Genomic DNA, 22,596 nt, shown 5'->3' with positions numbered 1-22,596 from the left:
AATTCAGGATCTCCAGGTGCCACCCTATAGCGTCTTGCAACTGATTTTGACACCGCAGGAGCAGTAAGAGGCCTCTTCCAGACTTCAATATAGGTTCAGTTAGAGCCTCAGTAAATGGTAGAGTTGGCTCAACCACAGAGGACGGAGAATGGAGAACCTCCGTAAGGATGTTAGACTTATACTCCACAGATGGTAAAGTCAAATTTAAGAGTTCTGCAGCTTTCTTAATCACCACATGGTAAGGAGCCACATCCTTAGAAGGAGTATCAGATACAGCGGGCAACTCCCATTCCGGTGAAAGTTCCAAACCACTTGCATCCTGCAACTATTCAAAGTAATCCTCCTGATTCTGAAGTTCGCCTTCTTTAACCTCAGGTTCCTCATAATTCCTCTCCTCCATAAGGCGCTGCGCTCTACGCCTCGACCACTCTATCCGAATCGACGTCGTCGGATCCGGTAACTACTCTGACGGAGTCGGAGCGGCGTCGAATGAGGAGCTGGAGTCGCCTTTGAATGAGAAGCTGGAACCGGCGTCGAACCTAGATTTTGATCCCGAGGTCGCTCCGGAGCCGGCGACGCCGTGTGCGGAGTCCATGACCTCGGAGGAGCCGAGCTATGCCATGGTGGAATCGGCGCCGGCATAAACAGCAAGAAAGGTGCCGGAGCATAAGCTTGAGGCACGCCCAGATTAAATGACAATGGACCCATGGGACCAGCCGGTGCACCAGAGGGGTACATTGCTCTCGCATATACGCCATACATGGTGTTAAGAAAATGCGAAGGGTCCTGACCTGGACCAGGAAATTGAGGGTACGAACCCACTGGTTGCCCCTGAAGAGGCTGTACGGATTCGACGACTCCTGTTCCACTTGTTCCTCGCGTTGGTGTACAGGAGTCGCCGAATACCGAGGAACCTCAACTTCCTCTTCATCATGCACTGAAGACTGGTACGGCTCCAGAGACGGGTTTGATTCCGGATTCGGCATTGGAACCCGAGACTGCAAAGGCGGGGCATCACCTTCAGACTTACAAGCCGAAGAGGGAGATATCAAGCCCTTATGATGTCTTCGAGAAGATGACTTCTTTTTCGAGTCCGACTCCCTGCCGGAATGGTGTCTCGAACTGTGCTTCTTCCTCTTATGCTTCTTCTTCGAGGAACCCGAAGCATGCCCCGAAGCCGACCTCGAAGCCGACTCCGACCAAGACCTCGACCTCGTCTTCAACCTCGATCGTCTTGCTCTTGACCTCGAAGTCCTCTTGGTATCCTTACCCTTAATTTTGGAAAGAAGGAGTTTCACCTCTTGTTCTCGAAGAGCCTTTGGGTTCATCTTCGAACAGGAACTACAACCCGCGCGATGCCGTGCCTCTGTGACGTCGTCCACGTCGGCGCGAAGCTACGAAAAGAATTTCCGAATGTTGCTGTCGCAAGGGGATATTCACAAGGTGAGGAATCCACTGGCAGATGTATCTATCAGAAATCGCCTTTCAGATTGGTGCTGCAATTAGTATGTTGACTTCTGGTTCATGTAAGCATGAATATAGTGTTACCCTGTATTTCTGTATTCCAAGAGGAACCTGGGTGATTTTGACAGAAAACAATGTTTCCTTAAGACTTGTTTTTGTAATAAATGTGTGTATTGCATGTTTCCAAATAGTTTCAAAAACAATAGCAACATTTTAGAAAGAACAATACATCTGCAGTAGCTCAAATCAACTTTGTCATAAAATTAACACAACATCTATAGCATCAACTCCAATATATTTCCTAGCATGTTGCCCTTCGCTGCCCCTTTTTCCATCATGTCTCCTGTAAAATCCTTTGTTATGCTTTTTCTAATCCTTCTTTAACGAGTCTCCATTTTCTAGGTACTTGGCCCCAAATTCCCCTGTGGCAGCCACACTGATATTTTTCCTTCATATATTTTTATCCACTATAGTATACTGGTAGGAACTTGTACTTTTGAGTGCCCAGAAATCCATTGCCTATGACCCAAAATTGGAACTACCCTATCTACTTGCAAGTTTAGCTTGCTACTCACTGAGACCCAACAAGTTAGCGATGAATATGTGGTAGAGGGTTCAAATTATCCAATTTGTCTTGGCCAATATGTGGAACAGCGCATTTGTAGAGAGGTCCCTTTTAATGCTCCCACTTTTGGTTATTTCACAGGGTTTGGCAACCCACTTCTTATATGTACTGCAGGTAAGTGCAGGAGGGATGAAAGCATGCATGCAGGAAATGATCACTGCCAGCAAATGTCATAATTTCAAAGTCTGAAACTAAGTGAAAGACCTCTAATGGTATTTATGTATAGTCGATAAAGGGGCGTGGCAAAGCAACATGGCTGACAGGACGTGAGCCCTCAAGCTTCATATCGGCCAGCCCAAAGATCCAGACTAATCCTGCTCACTTAACCGCAGATTGCCCTGCAAATTACTGCAGCCAACTCGGGCTGCCTACGTGCCTGTGCGGAGCCGCTCTGGGGGACTCCGGAGCTCGGAATTGTTTGACTTGCACTGCAGCCTGCTGGCCGGTGCTGCAATGCCTGGGCTGCGCGCAGGGGATCCGAGGCGGATTGCGCCTATTGCCCTCATGGGTGGTGACAACTCAGGTCGCGGATACGGGACGGCGCGAGTGGAGGAGCCCCATCGTTGGAGGGAGCTAGGGACTGAAATCTTGGGCTTTGGTATGGGCCGACTGGCACTTTCAGATGTGTGGCGGCGGCCCCGGCCGACAGTCTGCCCTGCCCTGCAGCTCGTCCTTTTGGGCACGAGGGCAAGAACTACCTAACCCACCTGTGAGAACTCTCCTTCACCGGACTCACGGTCCCTCCTGCCTGGGGCTAGTAGGGGCTTGGTGGGCGCTCGTGTCCGCCTGCGCTGCCCCGCTGCGGTCTGGGACTGCTCGCCGTGACTGCCGCACAGAGCAACGCTTGGTGAGATACTCCCCAGTCGCTGTGCCGGGCTGGCATTTGCGGTGCACTCCCAGTGGTTGCCTTGCTGTTTCCCTGCTGATTCCTGGTGGGCCGCCCAGCGTCCCAAGTGTGCCATTATTGAATAGACTCCTTTCCAATCACCTGATCCATTGGGGCTGCCCCGGTGAGGAGGGACTCGTCGGGCCCAAGGCCGGCCCTGGCTGAGGATTTGGGCCTGTACACCCTAAACCCTGCAGGAACAAAGAGTCTGGCCCAGAGTGCAGTGGGTGTTACGACATTGGCCCTCGCTGTATGGACTGTTTAACCTGATGCAGAGAGGATATTCTGGGACCCCCCTGGTGTTCCATCTTGCCTGCCTGGTGCTGGTAAGGAGGGTTTTGTACTGTGGGGTGCGACATGTGAGCCGGGGGTTGCGGGAATGGGGACCACGGCGAAGCGGGCCGGCTTCACCCCAAACCCCACAGCTGCCTCAGACAGATTGGAAGGCCCTACTGAGCGAACACCTCCTGCTGCAGCAGTTGTCACGGACGGAAGGTACTGTACTCAGCGTATCCCATGGAGGAGACTCAGGGGCCGTTAGTCCGAGGGGGGCAGTGATCCCGCCACATCATAGTGAACATGGGCAAAGACAGGGCGGCAAGGGCTGCTGGATTCAACATGATCACCCAGTTCACCCCGTCCAGGCTCCCGCCGCAGCAAATTACAAGGCAGACAGGGGCAATGAGGGAGAGAGAGTGGAGCCATCCCGGGTTGAGCTCTTGGCCTCCATCCAGGGTTCCAGGAATGCCCTAGAGGATTGCATCAAGACTGACTTGATTGATATTAACCTCCTCTGAGCGGATCTGCGGAGAGTGGCTGAGAAGGTCACGGTGGCCGAAGGAGATATTGCAGATCTGCAGGGAGAAGTGAAATCACTAAAACAACAGATGGCTCAATGTCGGTAGCCATGAGTGCACTGGAGCAGCCGGCGGAGGATGCAGAGGGGCGTGCTCCACGCAGCAACATCCGGGTGCTGGGAGTCCCGGAGCATGTGGAGCAAGGGTCAGCTGAGCAATTCTTGTAGAAGTGGGTGCACACCTTGTTGTGCTCCCGGGATCTATCAGATCTGTTGGTTATTGCGAGATCCCATAGGACCCTGTTGCCCCCACCCCTCCCCCCCCCGGGATGCACCGTCAAGAGCTATAATAGCGAAAGTGCTGAACTACCGAGACTGCATTGTGCAGACGGCGAGGGAATGTCCGGATCTTCACTTTCAAAATAACAAAATCTCTATTTACCCGGATTATACCAGACAGGTTCAGAAGCAATGTAAATCCTTTCAGACGGTTAAGCAGAAGTTACATTCTCTACAATTGCAATATATGCTCCTTTGCCCCCGCCAAATTGAAAGTCCGGTCACAAGGCAAGGAACAATTCTTCTAATCTCCCAGCGAGGTCTGGGAGTGGTTGGAGATTCAGGGGGAGGCACTTCTTCCCTGAGAACAGCATGGCCTGAGGCAAAGATGGGGCTCCCACAGCAAAAAGGATTCCCAGCGTAAGTCTGAACTTGCGCCTTCACGGGACCGGACATCGTCGAGCGACCACGCGGTCACTGTGGGGGATGACGGATCGTTGCAGCTGGCCCCCGCCACGGGTCCTGGGCCGCTTGATCTGCAGCTAATGAATGTGGCACTGGACCCGGACAGGCAGTCGCAGATACTGGGTCCAACTGCGGACATTGTACCTGAGACCCTGATGGTCAAGGCTCCTGACCCAAAAAGAAGTCTGAACCAAGTACCGGCTTGAACAGTTGATGTCTGGTCTGTGTACTGTATGTATGTATTGAGTACTGGGCCTGAGTTTGATGTGGGTACCCTAGTAGCGATGCTAGTATGAGTGTAGTGGCTTGGATTGCACTCTGAACGGTTTGGGGTGCGGGGAGTTGAGCAACCGGAGGAGAGGACACATTTTGAGCCCAGATTTGGATGCTGATCGATACTAATGGCTGTTAGCAACTGCAGAAGACATGGCTGGTGGGTAATCACCCATTACTACGGAGGCTTCACTCCGCATACCATTACTTTGTATGCGTTACAACGCATTCGATGTAACAACGCATAGCCTTTACTACGCAAGTTATTACATCACATGCGCTGTAACAACGCATGCGTTGTAATGGCTAAACAATGGCACTAGTCACTCACCCATTTTGAAGTGTAGAGTGTTGCACTGTAGAAAAAAATGTCTCAAATTGGCATGTGGGCAGTAAAAATAATGATTCATCGGGATCAAAAGTTTAAGAACTTTCAGCAATGACCAGTAATGCTTAAAATGTCACATTGAATTGAAAAAAGTAAAGTCCTATAAAAAAATCCCATCGAATGTTTCTTTATATGTTTAAAACAATCAAAAGGCCTCAAAATTGAATAAAAACAAAACATCACTATGGTCCTATTAAAGGGTAGAAAAGACAACAAGTCATTTTCGATTTTGTACTGTAAGGGAAGCGCCAGGGTTTTTTCAGTGGGACAAGAAGAACGCAACTTCAGGCAGAACTCTGCAGGCTCAGGGATAGGGAGAGCGGCCCCAGTCGTCATGGAGGAGGACGTCAGGAGAGGTAAGCCAGGGGCGTTGTGCTAGGGGGAGGGTCGTGCAGGGGGTAGTTTTTTTAGGTTTTAGGGTGGTGTATTTGTGTTTTTGTAGTGTATAGTAGTGTATTTGGGTTTAGGGTAGTGCTGTGTGTCGTGAAGGTTAGTGTTTGGGAGTAGGGACAGGACTGGGCGTAGGGGCAGGGTCGGGCTGGGCGTAGTGTGTTAGGGTTTAGGGTAGTGTTGTGGTGGTAGTGTATTGTAGGGTGGTGTTTTAGAGTTTAGGGTAGTGTCAGGGGGTCGAGCAGGGTAGAGTTTCAGTGTAGGGACCGGACTGGAGGTAGGGGCAGGGTCGTGCTGGGGGTAGTGTTTTAGGGTGTAGGGTAGTGATGTGGTATTTGTCTAGTGTAGGGTAGTGTTTTAGGGTAATGTTGGAGGGGTCGTGCAGGGTAGTGTTTCAGTGTAGGGACCGGACTGGGGATAGAGGCAGGGTCGTGCTGGGGGTAGTGTTTTAGGTTAGTGATGTGGTGTTTGTGTAGTTTAGGGTAGTGTTTTAGGTTTAGGGTAGTGTCGGGGGTTGTGCAGGGTAGTGCTTCAGTGTAGGGAATGGACTTGGGGTAGGGTCAGGGTCGTGCTGGGGGTAGTGTTTTAGGGTTTAGGGTAGTGTTGTGGTGTTAGTGCAGGGTAGGGTAGTGTTTTATGGTTTAGAGTAGTGTTGGGGTGTCGTGTAGGGTAGTGTTTTGGTGTAGGGACAGGACTGGGGGTCGGGGAGGGTTGTGCAGGGGGTAGTGTTTTAATGTTTAGGGTAGTGTTGTGGTGTTGTGTAGCGTAGGGTAGTGTTTTAGGGTAGTGTTGGGGTGTCGTGCAGGGTAGTGTTTGAGTGTAGAGAGCGGGCTGGGGGAAGGGGAGGGTCGTCCAGGGAGTAGTGATTTAGGGTAGTGTAGTGGTGTTTGAGTAGTGTAGGGTAGTGTAGTGTTTGGGTAGTGTTTTAAAGTTTGTTATGTGTAGGGTAGTGTATTTGTATTTAGTGTAGTGTTGGGGTAAATGTCTTTTTATTACTAGGCAAAATTTTAGTTTGCATACATTAACACTTGCAATGTAAAAGTATGCAAACTAAAATCTTGCGTAGTAATGGTACTTGCTAAGTAAAAATTTCGTAGTAAAAAGCTGCGAAGTAATGGTATAAAAAAACGAGTCATATTCTGCTGGTGGCCTGTTGGGGAAGCATCATGTGTTAATTAGAAGTCCCTGTTGGATGCTTGGGGTGGCTGTGTACGTCCTGGCACAAGCATGGGTTGGGCAGTCTTGACAGTGATGTTGTGCATGTATTGTCCGTGGGTGGGGGGTGGGAAGTTTTTGTTCATTGGTTTATTGATGACTAATTGTTGTGGGTGCATGGCGATTGGGAGCTGGGTGGCGGTTGGGGGCCAGCGGGCAGGATGAATGGTGAATTGCGTACATATGACACAGGAGGTTAAGTTACTCAGGTGGAATTTTAGGGGTTTGGGTACTTACACATGGCGACATAGGGTGCTCTCCTTCCTGAAAAGAAACACCATTACGTTTGCCTGTTTGCAGGAAACCCACCTAGATGACTCAGGAACAGCGAGGGTGGAAAGAAATGGCAGCGTCAGGTATTTCACTCATCCTATTCTACATATGCTAGGGGGATACTGGTTTGGGAGGCGCCGGGCAACCCGTTCACCCTTCAGTACATGGAGGCAGATGTGGGGGGCCACTTTGTGCTTCTGTGAGGACAGTTAGATGGCCGAGGCACAGCTATACTGAATACATAGGTCCCCGATATGGACAAGCCTGCTTTCTACCAGGCGATGCAGGACCTAATAACTGCAGAGCTAGACGTACCTTTGATATGGCTGTGGGACTTTAACGGCGTCATTGACCCTACACTGGACAGGCAACCACCCCAGAGCTGGCATGAAGTCCTATATGACGAACCAACTGCAAGCAGGGATGAGGGAAATAGGCCTACAGGACCTTTGGAGGGCACAACATCCAGCCCAGAGGCTTTTGTCTTGTTTTTCTCCTACATACAACATAAACAGTAGGCTCAATAGGGTATTGGTGTCAGAGACACCCGCTTTTCAGGAGGCCGAGGTAACACATTTAACCTGCTTCCTATCGGACCACGTGCCGGTGTGCTGCGTGGTGCGATGGAATACCTCCCTTCGGGGACCCTGAAGGTGGAGGATGGCCCCTGATATACTACAGGACCAGGAGGGAAGGTCGACTCTCTTTCGGGCGCTCTCAGATTACATGGCCCTTACCTGGGGTGGGACAACCAGTTGTTTCACAGAGTGGGAAGCAATGAAAGCATTGATGCAGGGAGGGGGTATAGAGCTTACGTGCGGTGTCCAACGTCAGCTGCAGAGGGAGTTGAAGGACAAGGAAGGCACAATTGGCGGAGAACTAGACCGGTGACAAAGCCCACCCAACTGACTATGACCCGAGCGCGTTCTGCGCAAACAGATTAGTGACATCTGAGACAGACTGGAGAAATACACGCTCACTTGTTACCATCAGTGGCTCCACAGAGAAACTGACAAATCAGGAAGTCTTCTGGCCTGGATCTTGCGCAGGGATTGGGCCCCCTCGTTGACGACCTGCATGCGTAATGCTGCGGGTAATTTTGAATATTCTAGAGCAGGCATACTGGAAGTGTTTCAGTAACACCTGTAGAGGGAGTATGTTGTGGACCTGTCAGTTCGGACAGATCACTTTGTCCCATTTTTGGGGGTGCTGCAGCTGACGCACCCCCCACATGCAACGAGGAGCTGGAGGCATGATTAACTGCTGATGAACTACTGGAGGCCGTTCGTAAGTTGCCCAGGTACAAGGCGCCCGGGGGGATGGGTTCCCGACCGAATATTACCAAGCCTATTCGGAACAGTTGGTACAGTCGTTGCTGCAAGTATACAATGAGGCGTTCGAGCAGGGAGGCCTGCCTCTCTCTCTACAGGAAAGGGATATTTGCATGCTCTTGAAGCAGGGGGGAGATGTACAGGACAGGACCCGGCAGCGTACAGCCCGCTTACCATGATCAATTCAGACGTTAACATTTTAAGTAAGGCACTTGCAAGGCGACTGGCCACTCACATGCCACACATTATACATGAGGACGAGTGTGGGTTTATCCCCGACTACAACACAGGCATGAATCTACGGCGTCTATCGCATGTTTTGCACAAAGTACAAGTACAGGTCAGTGAAGAAGAATTGGCGATGGTGTCCCTCGACCTCTAGAAGGCGCTTGACACTGTGGATTGGGGCTATCTTAAGGCGGTGCGGAGGGTGACTGGCTTTGGCCCACACTTCCGTCGGTGAGTACAACTCCTTTACACAGAGCTCTGTGTTTGGGTCAGAGTAGGGAACAGTCGGTCAGATAATTTAATGCTTGAGCGTGGGATGCAAAAGGGCTGCCCACTGATGCCCTTTCTGTTTGCGCTGTCCATCGAGCACTTGGCAGTGTGGGCCCGACGTGAACTCGAACAGTGGGGGATCCACATTGGGGAAAGCTCCTATCTGATATGGTTGCATGCTGACGATGCTTTGTTTTACATTGCATCTCCCCGTGTGGCGGTGCCTAAATTACTGCAGCTACTGGACGAGTTTGCCAACTACTCTGGCCTACGCCTGGAAAGGCGCAAGTTCATGCTCTTCCCTTTGGCCAGTATGGCAGCGTTGCCACCGGAGGACCTCCCGAGGCTGTGTTTGGTTTGGGAGACTGGACACTTCTGATACCTAGGTGAACAGGTTGCCATTAGGGATGCACGTCTGTTACAACTGAATATGATTGGGGTGCTAGACTCCCTGAAGCGGTCAGTGGCTTTCTGGAACACCTTACCTCTATCTCTCAAGGGACGAATAGTGGTGGCTAAGATGTGTTGTCCTCCTGAGCTGCTTATATGTGCTCCAAAACTCACTGTGTAGCATCCCCATGAGGGTGTTTAGTCAGCTGAGCTCCCTACTGGTGCCCTCTGCTGGGCGGGTCGTCGCAGCAGGGTGCCATGCAGGTCTTAACGAGGCGCTATGAGGATGGGGGCCTAGAAGCCCCCAGATTGGACCTGTATTACTATGAGGCGCACCTACAGCATGTGGCTCAATGGCTTGACGAGGGAGGCAACTGGGAAAAGCGCTTGTTTGGAAGCAGAGTCCATTTAGAGAGGCTTTCGGCCACCCTGATGGAGGGGACTAATGCTGCAGGCGATTTGCAATATGTGGTCAGGCAGACCGCAACTGTGTGGCAAGCATTTATGGCTTGCGTTCTCGGGCATGTGCCGTTTCATGAGAGCCGAGTGTGTGGTCCCTGGCCCCGGTATGAAAGATGATGGGGAATGTCATTACAAGCTTGGAGGGGGCTGCCAGGTTCTGGCATACTAGTATCTGAATTAGACCTTTATTTCTTTCGAACAGGTGTGCAAGGCGTTTGGACTGGGTTGGGGCCAATACCTTCAGTATGCGGGACTCATGAAACTAGCAAGGGAGACATGGCTCACGTTCCCCGATGCTCCACAAACGGCTCAAACTCTGGACATTATACTCATGTGTGGCGGTGGATGCCGATTGATCTCCTTACTGTACAGGGCCATGAGGTGCTGTGTCCCCTCTCCTCCCCCCCCCCCAAGACAATGTGCACTTATTGTGTTCTAATTGCGAAATAAAAAAATAAAGGTTATAAAAAAAATTATAGTTGATAATTGCTAGCCTTTTGGTGGAAATATGAAAGAGGAATGAACTGGAAAAACAGCCATTGAGCACCGTTAATCCCAAACTGTGTAGTGACTTTATTGTGGTTTTGACAGTTTTGTCCTGATGCTGGGTGGGAAATGACATGAAGGGATAGCAAAGAACTTGATATCTGCAGCTGCTAAGTCTTCACCAACCCAGAACAAGTTGGTGTTAAGATCCCAAGTAACTATTACTGAAACAGCCTTAAGTTAAGCTTTGACTGCAGTCTTTCGAGTATTGATTGTTGAGAGGGTTTCTTTTTCTTTCTCCTGCCAGAAATAATATGTGTATTACACAGAATTAAATTACTGGAGTCTGAACTGGTTACAGCAGCTACCTTTAAACCAACTCAGGTAATCTGAACTTTGCAAGTCAACGGAGGAAACAAAGAGTGTAATCTTATTAGAAACAAAAATTGATAGGTAACCAGAAATGTGGCCTATATTTTTGCTTTTTGTGGCTGGAGTAAAGAAAATCGCAGAAATCATTTATTCAGACCTCAGTAAGTCGCTATGTCGTTCGAAGACATACCGTGTTCTTTTACTTACGAAATACTCAGCATTTCTGGGTTATCAAACGATTTAGAAATGCCACTTATGTTTCAGAAGCAAATGTGAATTGTTGGGACAACAAGCCTGCATGCGGATGCCTCAAAATTGTTGTCTGAGAGGGACAATGTTTAGGAGCTTAAAGCCAGGCTGTCCTCCAGCCAGCCTCAATCACTGCCTGAGGATTGAGATTTTAAGCAGACATCTTTGACTTTTTCCATCTGTCCCCAGGGTGACCATGATGTGTTGTCTGGACATTATGTACCCTTTATTCTTGAGGGAGCTAGACTATTTACTTCGGTCCTTTGATTGTTTTACAACACATAATTTTCCAATGACAGCATAAATGCGCAAAGTTGAAAGTGGTCAACCCATTTGATATCTATGTCAGTGTGCTTTATGTAAGGGAAGCTTTTCATATGTTACAATAGCACTAGACCTGCAGAATCTAAACAGCAGCTGTTTATTAACTGCATACTGAGTGATATTTTAATCGTGATCTGCTTTTACGTGACCCATTTTTAATACTGTTGGTAATTTGTAACTGTTACTATATTGAACTGCTTCCTTTCTACGCCATAGAAATCAGCATTGATTGTCCCACACTTTGAGAAGACAAATAAAGCAATACCAGCAATACATCACACTATTTACTTTCAAATGTTAGTTGGCTATTTTTGACAAGTATTCAGCAGTGGGCAAAAGACAATTATGTTATCTCTTAGTTATAAGCTGTCATTAGGCCAACCCTAGCAAGTACAGACCAGTTATTTAATTTCAACTGATCTGGCCCTTGATACAATTGCAGGGCTAGTTCTGTTTGCAACCGCACCAGAATTAAAAGTTTGGTAGAAATTGTGGCCAGCACAGAGGTTTGTCCCCAATATTTATAGTGGGTAAAAGCTACCACAATTGCCTAGTATTGCTGCTAAATGCCAATCTCTATTTTCTCTCTATGGAATCACAGGCAATCAACCTAGTTCCTTTCACAAGAGCATGAGGAATGTCTTTGCTCCCTTTTGGGGGCAAAACTGTAGTTTCTGCTTTTTTTGGGGGGTGGGGGGGAATTACCTTTTCATTAAGGGAAGCAGTGTAACATATAGTTTTACCTAAGGACCTCTGTGAAATGTGTCCCACTTGAAAACAAATCCAAAGACTTGTGCTGGAGAGGCAGGGGCGCGGAATATAATGCAGCAGATGGGCAGCAATAAGAAGCTGTAACGGGCACGGGCAAAGGGAGCACAGACAACTGGGGACCATGCAGGTCTGAGGCAGAGAATTGAAATGGGAGGGACAAAGCGGCGCAGCACCATTTTGAATTTGTCATTTGCAGACCCAGAGCAAGGGTCGGATGCTGTATTAAGGAAAAATGCCTGTGAGGATACCTAAGACGCATGGGGCAGGTGATTAAAGTAGCCAATATGGCCACACCATGGAAGGCGGCCAGGAGTGCTGCTTCACTGAAGCATGACTCCTGAGGACTGGGGTTGGTGAGAGAATCAAGGGTGCAGGCCAGGCATGCTCTATGGGTACTGCAAAGATAGATCATGAGCTTGCACGGACAGAAGGAACACAACAGAAGCTAGTAGTAAAGCCCATAAGGGGTCCTGCAACAGCGGTAGTCCAAGCGATGGTGGACTGGAGTGAGGTAGAGTGCTCAAAGAAGGGGGAAAGAGGAGGACATAGAAGGGCAGGATGCTTTTAAGAAACTGTTTGCCCCTAAGGAAACCAGTACAAAGTCTGTGAGGGTAAATGCCAGGAAGACTAGGGACTCTTAACTGCCAAAGGGGGAGGCACAAACCTCAAGGGCAGTGGATATAATGGGTGGTGTGGAGACAAGCTCAAGTGAAGAGGTCAGCTGGGTGGGTTGACTGGGGCAGGAAGTAGAGAGTTGGGACAGAAGGTAGGGCTGCAGTGGGGGGGACATTGGTGAAGAGGGCAGGTGGGTGTGGATACTGGCTGGAGAGTCATAGTAGGACTTCCACAGGACCGCTACCAGCATCTAAGACCTTATTGGTGGTTCAGCTACAGGTTGGCAGTTGACGGCGGGCCCGAGAGAGTCTGGTGTGGTGTACCACGGGAGGAAGAGAGGGCATGGTCTGGAGCAGGGGTCTCCAACCAGTAGCTTGTGAGCTACTGTAGCTCTTGAGCTAACTGAGTAGCTCCCCTGTGTGCAGACCAGCTTATTAAATTAGAAAGATTTTGCTTGGTTGAATTAATATACATATAAAGAAATTGAAATTATACTGCACTAATAATATTATTAGCTGTTAATGTGTTTTATTGAACATAAGTAGCTCTCAATACAGAAAAGGTTGGAGACCCCTGGTCTGGAGCATCCAGCCTGACTACGATGGTGGGCAGTGGCACAACGGCTTGAAGAAAAGTCTTAGGGTGCCTCCTCAAGAAATGTCTTGTGTGGCCACAGTGAATTATGAAGACATAAGCCATCATGGGATTGGTGGGACTAATCAGGAGTGGATGATGAAACCTAAAGTATGAGTGGCTTGCATATATGGTCATATGAGGTTGAGGAGGACCTGGTACCAGACTACAACACGGACAAGGCTGAGGAAGGGGAATTTTTGGAATGGAGAGGGAATGTGGGGTTGCGAGGGGCAAAAAGAGAATAGTTCTGGGTGGGTGGGGGACTAAACAGGTATCTGTTAGTACGTTACCGGAGAAAGTGAGGCCGAAGTCACAGGGGGATTTGTGAGTGGAGGTCGAGGACTGTAAAAGGCTGGCAGGACGGCAAGCTTCAGTGGGGGCGCGGACCTTGAACCTAGGTAAGTAGGTCTCGGAGGTGGTCTGGCCTGTCGTGGTGTCTAAAAGCGTGATAGTGGGTGCTAGGGAGGTGCAGCAGAGGGCGGGGCAGGGGTCAGATTGCAAAAGGGACACATATGGCTAAAAGGGGGGGGTACAGAGGAAGAAGGGGAGAAGGAGGAGAGCGAAGTGGAAGGACAGTCCGCTGAGGTCTTAGAGGAAGGTGAAAGGAGGGCTAAACAAAACAACAGCACCAAGACAGACAAGGTGAAGGAATATATATCTCCATCGATCTCTCCCTTTGAACAACCAGAGGACACAGCGGGGAAAGGAAATGCTTTTATTGAACACCTCCGGCATAATGCATTTCGGCTCATTAGCCTTCCTCAGATGCGGTTAATGACTGAAGGTAACACCCACACCTCCTTTTGAGACTCCACCGGCTCTCTCATTTGTGATAGTTCAGCTGTCCCCACTTAGATGTAATCAGTTCCTGGCTGCAGTCTCGAGTCCTGGACTACAGCTCCCAGCATGCCACTTGCCGGGTGAGTACTGATGTGGGAACAATGTTTTGAAATAAATGCTGTAATACCGTGCAAAAGGGGTGCTTGCGTTGTATCACTGGTGAACCTGAGTCGTGGGGTGTCCTGGATCTCCTCAAGTCCCCTACGTCCGGCCCCATTCACAAGACTCAGCCAGGCCCCGGAATGCTCCTACAGTGACGATTCAAAAGGGGGTGGTGATGGACAGAGTATCTGAATTAAGCAGAACACTCCTACCCAGTCAAAAGATCAGGGCTTGATCCATCACCGTTTTTTAGCTCACTGCACCATCCCAGTTCAGAACCTGGCTACATGCAAATTAGTCTGACCCTGGCCCAGTGCATCATGAGAACAGGGCAGACCAAACTACCAAGCCAATTCTTTACTGGAAAAGAAACAAGCTTCCGGGGACCGGTTTCTGGCATTACAGCCGTCTTCGGCCCGGCTTGCTTGAATCCACGTTTGGCGGTCAGGATTCAGTTTCATATATATATATATATATATATATATATATATATATTAGGGTGAAAGGTGAAAGGAGTATCAAAGGAAGAAGAATATGATCTGGTCAAATGACCAAGGGTCCCTGTGACAATTGAAAATTGGACAGCGGCATTTCTTATATACACCAGTGTGTATTGTGAGAACGTCCCCGAGAGGTGTGTGGCTAGTATGGGTGTTCTACTGAAAGCTCACAAAGTTTGGGGTTACGCCTGGGTACAATATGAGGAGGAGTTCAGGGATCAACTGGCAGAAGATGCAGATGGTAAGTGGGGGGACTTGGACAATGGATTGTGGCCAACAGTCTTTATGGCAAGTGGTTTGCCACTGGTATATCATGCCTTTCAGGGGCATCCCACCCAGGGAGGAGAGGGAACAGCAAGCAGAGGACAGTCAGGGTGATGAGCATCATGCTGGGCCTTTCAACAGTGGATCCTGCAACCCAGAATACTGTAAGTTCTGGCACAACTGCAGGACAGAGGGCCCATTTGATGAATGGCCAATGGCCAACAGTATTGTGTCCACGATTGGGTGTCCTTTAAAAAAAGAAGAAAAGGCCAGTCCACTTCATTCAGCATTTATCATGACCAGAAGGACAGTCTGTAAATGATTTCATTTCGGAAGATTTGATGGCAGTTTCTTACTCATCATTTGATGTGGCAATTGAATTGGTGAATAGGGTGGGACCTTCAATGTGTATGTCTAAGAGGTACATTAAGTCAGCCCTCCGCCTGTACAACCTTTTGACTTCGAACTGCAGGGAATTCCGCTTGGGAGAGAATGGTAACATAACTAAGGCCTTGCCTATAGGGTGCTCCATTTCCTGTGCCTTTTTGAGATATTCAGTTCCTTTCTGCACTGGCTTTTCACGTTTGTAACAGGTTGCACAACGAGGACACTTTTCTGAGAGGATTTCTTCTTTGTAGGGAAGCTAGGTTCTGCAGACGGCCAACAAATGCTGGCAAGTTTTCAGCAGCTCATAGATGACGTAGGGAGTCCCCTTGGCAGAGAAAAAGACGGTGGAGCCAAGTACAGTGATATGTTTGGGTATTGCGATTGATGCAGTACAGATGGAGGCACGGTTGCCAGAGGATAAGAGGGCTATAGTGGACTTGATTGACATAATGCTGGAAAGGAAAAAAGTGATGGTGCAAGAGGTACAGGTGCTGCTGGGAAATCTGAACTTTGCCTTTCGAATGGTACAGGCAGGCAGGACTTTATGTAGACTATTGGGACTGACATCTGGATTGACTCTGCCAGATCACAGAGTGCGGCTTGAGGAAGGAGTGAAGGAGGGCTTAAAAATGTGGTGTGGGTTTTGGGAGCATTTCAATGGAATCACCCTGGAAGTTTGGGTGAAGAAACTGAGTGGGAATTCATTTTTTTCAGATGCTGCGTGTGAGTCGAGGTTTGGCCTTGACTGGCAAGGACATTGATGTGCAGAGCAATGGCCAGACGAGTGGCATCATGGGGCGAGAAACATTGCATTTTTAGACGTTTTTTCACTGGTAATGGCACCTTGGGTGGGGCGACAAGTTTGCCAAAAAAAAAAATAATTCAATGTGGACAACATGGTGGTGCACATGGTGTATTCAACCCAGAAAAGGGGTGAGGGTCCTATAGGTTTAAACTCTACCACCCCTGACCCCCAGAAATCACAAATGTACACACACAAAAGGGGGTGTATAGAGTAGGCCACACAAGCAAAACACAAAAACATAAAAACATAAATATCCCAAGCAGTCAAATCGCTCTGTTTGGGAAAACTGCCCTCACTCACATGGTGAACAGGCAATCAGTTGAGGATATGCAGGTGCTCAAATTGTTGAGGGTTTTTGTTATGGCCTGTCTGAAGTGTTAATTTGTGTTTAGAGTAAAACAAGTACCAGGGATCACTAATGCCATAGAGGACGCTTTGTCTCGTTCCCAGTGGTAGAGGTTCTGTGGTCTAGCTTCAGGAGTGGACAAAGACAAGACTCTGATGCCCGAAGAACTGTGGCAGATCAGCCTAAGTGGATGCTGCAGGTGGTAGCCAGGTCCCTGGCACAGTCAACGAGGAGGACATATGGACAGGCTTGGCTGAAGTCTTTGAAATCAGGAGCAAGGAGGAGAAACTGTGAAGAGGAAGAGTGGATGAGAAGAAAGGACGTGGTATATTTCATCATGATAATTATTTTAGAAACAATGGTCCAAGGTGATGATGGTGGAAAAGCTTTGAGGTTTTGCGTTTGTAGGTAAGTTGTTGTGGGGTCATGGGGGTTATGAACCCTCTGCAGGCGAGCTAGGAACGAAGCTGCTGGAGTGATGAGCGAGAGAGAAAGGCAATGGAGGATGTCCGAGGAAGCCACAGAGGTGGTAGGTTTTTTCTCAGGTGAAGGGTATATTGCCTGAAGTGTGCAATGATAAGGCAGAATGTGTGTTGTTTTTTGTTTAGTGAGTTGCATGTTTTTTGGGGGAGACAACATTGATGGGTAAAAAGCAGGAAAGAGGTTTGCATTGGTCTGAAATAGAAGTGATAGGTGATGGTTTGGAGATATATATAGGAAGGTCAAAAACAAATCAAGGAGGATGTGGGAGTGCAGCGAGTCCGGGTTTTATCTGACAATAGGTTTTACCCAGTTTATTGGTATCAGATGTTGAGAAAGCAAGTGAGAGACACAGAGGTGGGGGGGTTTCTGCATCGGGATGTCTAAAGTTATAGTGTTTCCGTTATTATCAGTGTTGTTTAAGGTATTAAGTGGTTTTAACTTGCAGTCAAAGAAATATGGGATGCATGCACTCATTTCGAATAGGGACGGCGACAGAGGTAAGCAGGCTGGGTTGGGACACAAGCAGAATAATGGGGTTGGGGAGGTGGTCATTGGATTGCTACAAGCATTATGCTCAGCAAGGGGACACTCACACTGAATAATAACTAATTGTTGTATTGTTTAGCCATAGGATCTGTTCGGGGCCCGGTGACCGAGGAGATGACTGTTTAGATTGTGGGTCACTCTAATGCGAAATGACTGCAGAGACAAGCAAAAGAGAGAAGGCATGGGGCAGATTTAGGTTTGGGGCAGCATCGGCTGAGAGTGCGTTGGCAAGTATAGGTGGAATGTTATGCATGCATTGCTACCTCAGTTGAATAGGATGTTAGGGGTCGAAGGCTGTCCGGATATATTGACGCTTAACTTGGGGGGGAAATTATCTGGTGAGCGAGAAGAGTTTAGTGATGATAAAAGCAATGAATGTTAAATTTTAACAGGGTATACCCAAAAACTACCCAGCCTGGGTCAATGTAGAGTACGTTCGAGAAATGGTCGTGATAGTACCTTACTACTGTAAGTTTTACACAAAAAAAGGAAAAACAGTACACCACACAAAGTTTGGATTCAAAATGCAAACAAAAGGAAATTTAATTTCCATGAGTGATAAAAGCAATGAAGACAGATTTAAAGGAGAATAAAAGCTTGTGGGCTAGCACAAATTTGATATGGGCAAAGTTGATTCCTAGGAGAGACTTGGAGGAGCGGAGGGCCCAGCTATGATTAAGGTGATAAGGAAGTTGAATAGAGAAATGCAAAAGTTTTGTAAAGCAAAAGGGACGAGTCATGTTGTGCACCCAGAATTGAAGATTCAAAGTGGCACAGTTTTCCTGGGGCGATGGTGTACACCTGTCAGTTTAGGGATGGATCTTTATTTGATGCAATAGAGAGAGTCATTGTCAGTGCCCTTACGAGAAGGTGGGGCTGAGGTGGTCGGTGCTTTGGTTTCAGTGGGGGTTAAGAGGGAGGACATAAAAACTATACAGGGGAGTTATTCTGGGGGGCGGTTGAATGAGAAGTTTTCATAGTTTGAAGCAGTTTTATTGTTTTTGGGTTGGTCAGGGGGATTGAAAGCGAGGGGGGAGTATGCAGATGCTTGCAGAAGGCGGAACGTTAAAGGTGTACAGTTTTAGGAATTAAGTTCGTTCAGGATGTACAGTAGAGCTATACAGACAGGCAGCGAAGTTGTGGGGTAATATTAGGGTGTGGGGGGAGGTAGGCCAATGTGGTAGGCACTGAATGACGTATAGTGCGGTTCATAGTTTTGCAAGACAGTCGCCCAGGGGTATACCTGTGGAGTTGTGATGCGCACTGCTTCATTAAAGCTGCGTCAGTGGTCTGTGCTGTTCCCTACAGCTCAAACACCAGTTCCTATTGGAGGTTCAAACTTTTCAATATGCACATTAATAAATTATGAGAACAGAAAAGGGGAAAATTGGTTTATTTTAGACATAATGTCAAAAGTAAAACAATACAGTAAAAATGCACTTTTTTCTATACAACAGTACTTTTGACACTACTTTAGGTTACTGTACGAGTTTAATTCAAGTAACAACCTTAGAAAACAGTTGTCCACAGAAATGGGGCGTTTATTAAAGCATGGATCAACCTTCTGACACTCGTGGGGGATATAAAACGGGACACATGGTTTACCAAAGCCGGACTAGGAGGCAAGTAAACAGCAAAAAGCTAGAAACCATGCAGTCTTTATTACACGCACAGGTGCTGAATGTCAAACGTAAAGCCGCCTCTTCTGCAAAACCTCGATAGACAATGTATTTACCATGCATTAATGGAATAGCATCCAGTGTTAAAAACATTACTACTTAAAGGGGTTTCTCATGCGTACAGTGACTTTTCTCATTGAGAAAACAGTGAATATTATACTACTTACCTTATCGGAATACTGCTGGGTCATTTCTAATTTCCACTGTAGTACAGGCGCTGGGCAGGGACGAGGAAACTAACCAGACACCCAGTCCCTTTTCCCTGGGGGGTCCAAACAAATGGTAATGCCCAGGCCAGGACAGACACAAACACAGCTCGTTCCCTAGAAACAGGTCAGCAGCATCAGAGGAAAGAGTGCAGAGAAGCGTGAGAGTTCTGCCTTAAAACAGAACTCAAAAAGTTAAACAGCTCCAAGCGCTGCCAACCCTGGCCTATCGTGAATAATCGGAACTTGATCCGGCTCGAGTAGAACTGAGCATGCCCACAGGTTCACAGCTCATAGTTCATTTCCAGGGAGACGGCTGGCTAATCTCTTTCTGCGCACGCTCAGTAGGCAAAACACTATCATGTGACGTCACTCGAGGAAGTGATAGATTGAGGACCGGTTCAGCAACTGGTTCCGATCATAACCACTGCGCTTAATTTAAAAAGGTCTATGTAACGTATAGTCTAAAAATGCATGTTCACCCACGCTTGGTCTTTTATTTTTAACATTCGAGAGATAAAGGCCTCATTGATTAAGCCTACCTTTGGCTACAAAAAAACGTACCAGCTGCGACCATGCGCCTTAGTAGTTTAGTGCCGCAGCGCTAACTGGAGATGCAGCTCCATTTAAAGAAGTTGTGAGCTTTCTTATGCATGAAGCCACTGGGATAGTGGCGAACGTCTTTAAAGTGTTAGTGATTACAATTAACAGCAGAGTTGCTTTCACCCAGATATGGACCATACCATACCATATATATGACAATATTTTAACAAAGAAAAGTGGGAGAATTCTAAAAAAAAACAAAAAAAAACAAACGGGAGAATGTATTTAACCCATTGACTTCTACTGGGGCCTGAATCGTGTTACTGTCATATATGGGCTTTGCAAGTGTGTTGCTGCAGGATCGGATATTTGAAACGCAAATGTAAGTTTTTTTTTTACCTGTCAGAAATACAGAGAAAGCACTTTGGCAGACAGAGAGAGAGCATCACGCTAGTGTGCACTGGTCTGCAGGAGCAGGTTACTCGCAGTGCATACACCAAGTTACAGAATACCAGGCCTGTCAGCTGAAACCCCCTAGGAATTAGATTTCGCATGCAGGAATCAAGCGGGAGACTAGCCTTGAAAGCGGTAGTCTCCTGCTTGAATGGGGAGAGTTGGCATGTATGAGACCAGGTGAATCCAACAGTAATTTCTAAAGGGAGCCTAGTCACTGTCCTGTGTTTATATGTGTAAGGCCTCTAGTGCCCCTCAGCAGACTCCTTACAAATATGACGTAATCTGGTGGGTGTGACTGAGTGTGGTTAATAAAGTTTGTGACGCAGTGTGTTCAGTTAAAGGTTGCATAAAAACGTGCAAACCAGAGTTCCTTGTATGGCGTTGTCTGTTACATGCTCCCAAACTGGGGAGTATGCTACAACCGGTGATGAGATAGGGGATACATGCTCCCAGACTGCTCTCCCTGAAAGTTTGCCCAGCAAACTGCTTGTGTGGGTCACGTGCGCCTCAAGAAGCGATCCACAGTTGGCATATGTGGAGTCAAAGAGCAACTCCAGCTTTTGAGAGGCCCTTGAAGAAGGTAAAGGCCCTACAGAGGAGCCCAGTCAGTAAGCCTGCTAAAAAAATCTATTGGGAGGGCCGAAAGAAGACATACTGCACCACAGCATAATACAGAGCCAGCACTGATACAAAGCAGAAACGCTAAAGGTACGAGAAAATACTAAAGGCAGCGACAGCCAGGTATAGTACTTAGAGTCGAGAACGGTGAGGAACACATGCCAGTAGCAAAATCATTACTCACTGTGAAAGAGGAAGATGGTGCCTGCGGACCTCAGCTCAGGGAAGAAGACCCAAGTACCAGTGAGCAGGCTGATGCTTGCAAACGTGCCACCGGACCAAGAGACGCTGAGGAGCAAATGCTGCCTGAACAGCATATACTCTCGATGTCAGTAGGAAACAGCACAAAATGCAATGCTTCTGTGTTTCTGAAACCACTACCTCATTTCGATACGGCCAAAAAGCAGACTATTGGTGCTAGATGGAGTGCCTTGATTGAAACAATCAATGACTTCATAGATGCTATAGAAGAAGCAGATGACAAAAAAATCATCAAGTACTTAAAGAACCTTGCAGGTAACGGAGTAAATGTAGTGATAAAAAAGATATCAAGATCTGATGAAGTATCATACCGCCAAATCAAGAACAAGCTGGAGTCCAAGTTCAATTCAAAGTCAAATGTCGACTATGAAAGGTACGCTTTCAACCAAATGAAACGATGGAAGAGTTTTTTGAGAGACTTGATACGCTTTTAAAGCCTGCAGTTTCAATGATGAAAAGCCCTGCATCTTAGAGTTATGGATGGTTACCCCTGCAATTCCTTCTGATGACACATGCTGATAGAAACGCTTGGTTTGGAGAAAGTGCTCATGGATGCAAGAGTGGAAGAACGTGGCGAACGACAAGCTGCTGTTATGGAAGCTGTTATAACCCAAAATTAATCAGTGTTAAGCATGAAAAGTAAGCAGAAACACAAGGCAGAGACCCACCGAGTAATGTCTCAGAAGAAAAGGAAATTACGTTTCCGTTGTGGATTCTCCTTTCCACATGAAGGTAAATTTCCTGCCATCAGACAAATTAGCAAAGGCCTCGGGAAGGGAAAACATTTCATAACAGTTTGCAAAGTGAAAGAGAAACCAAGTGCATCACGAAGAGATGAGAAGTTGGACACCAGAAAGATCTAGAAGCACTCTAGCCACTCCCACAAGTCCAAACAGCAAAATCAACTAAAGCAAGTGGAAACAAAACAAACTCGATCAGCAAATTTCAAATTCAAATTTATTTTGTATTTGTTTGATTAATTAAAATCTTACAAAGCAGCTAAAACTTTTACACATATAAAATACTAAAACAGTCCATATATTCAAATAATTTTCACCAGTCTAATATATAAAATTCATTCCTTTAAAATTATTTTTTAAATTAATTCGGTAGGTTCATCTTGACACCGCTCATAGTTTAATCAGACACTTGCTGCCAACTTTTTTTGAGCCATTTGAAGGAATTTCACAAAAGCTGAATTAATTGGTAAGTCTTCTGGATTTAAGCTTGCCATTAAAGCCTGCCTACAAGTCCTTACACCACGTTCATTAAATAGTTTCTTAAGTATACTTTTTCTTTCCACATCCAGATTCGGGCAAAGGCACAATAAATGTAAGATGGCTTCTTCTCCTGATTTACATAGCCTACACAA

The 22,596-nt window shown here is 47.4% G+C and overlaps 1 protein-coding gene across 1 annotated transcript in view; it reads right to left on the bottom strand.

The window, feature by feature from the left end:
• LOC144818741 (uncharacterized) overlaps nucleotides 1-19,679 on the bottom strand; it is a 186,854-nt gene extending 167,175 nt beyond the window's left edge. Inside the window, exon 1 of the mRNA XM_078676445.1 lies at nucleotides 19,308-19,679. Coding sequence (XP_078532571.1) covers nucleotides 19,308-19,331 — 24 coding nt within the window. The 5' untranslated portion in view covers nucleotides 19,332-19,679. The remainder of the gene's footprint in view (nucleotides 1-19,307) is intronic.
• Between the last annotated feature and the right edge of the window lie 2,917 nt (nucleotides 19,680-22,596).

This window comes from Lissotriton helveticus, chromosome 2_1, assembly GCF_964261635.1.
Source record: "Lissotriton helveticus chromosome 2_1, aLisHel1.1, whole genome shotgun sequence".
In the NCBI taxonomy this organism is placed as follows: Eukaryota; Metazoa; Chordata; class Amphibia; order Caudata; family Salamandridae; genus Lissotriton; species Lissotriton helveticus.
This window is presented reverse-complemented; position numbering and strand designations above follow the sequence as displayed.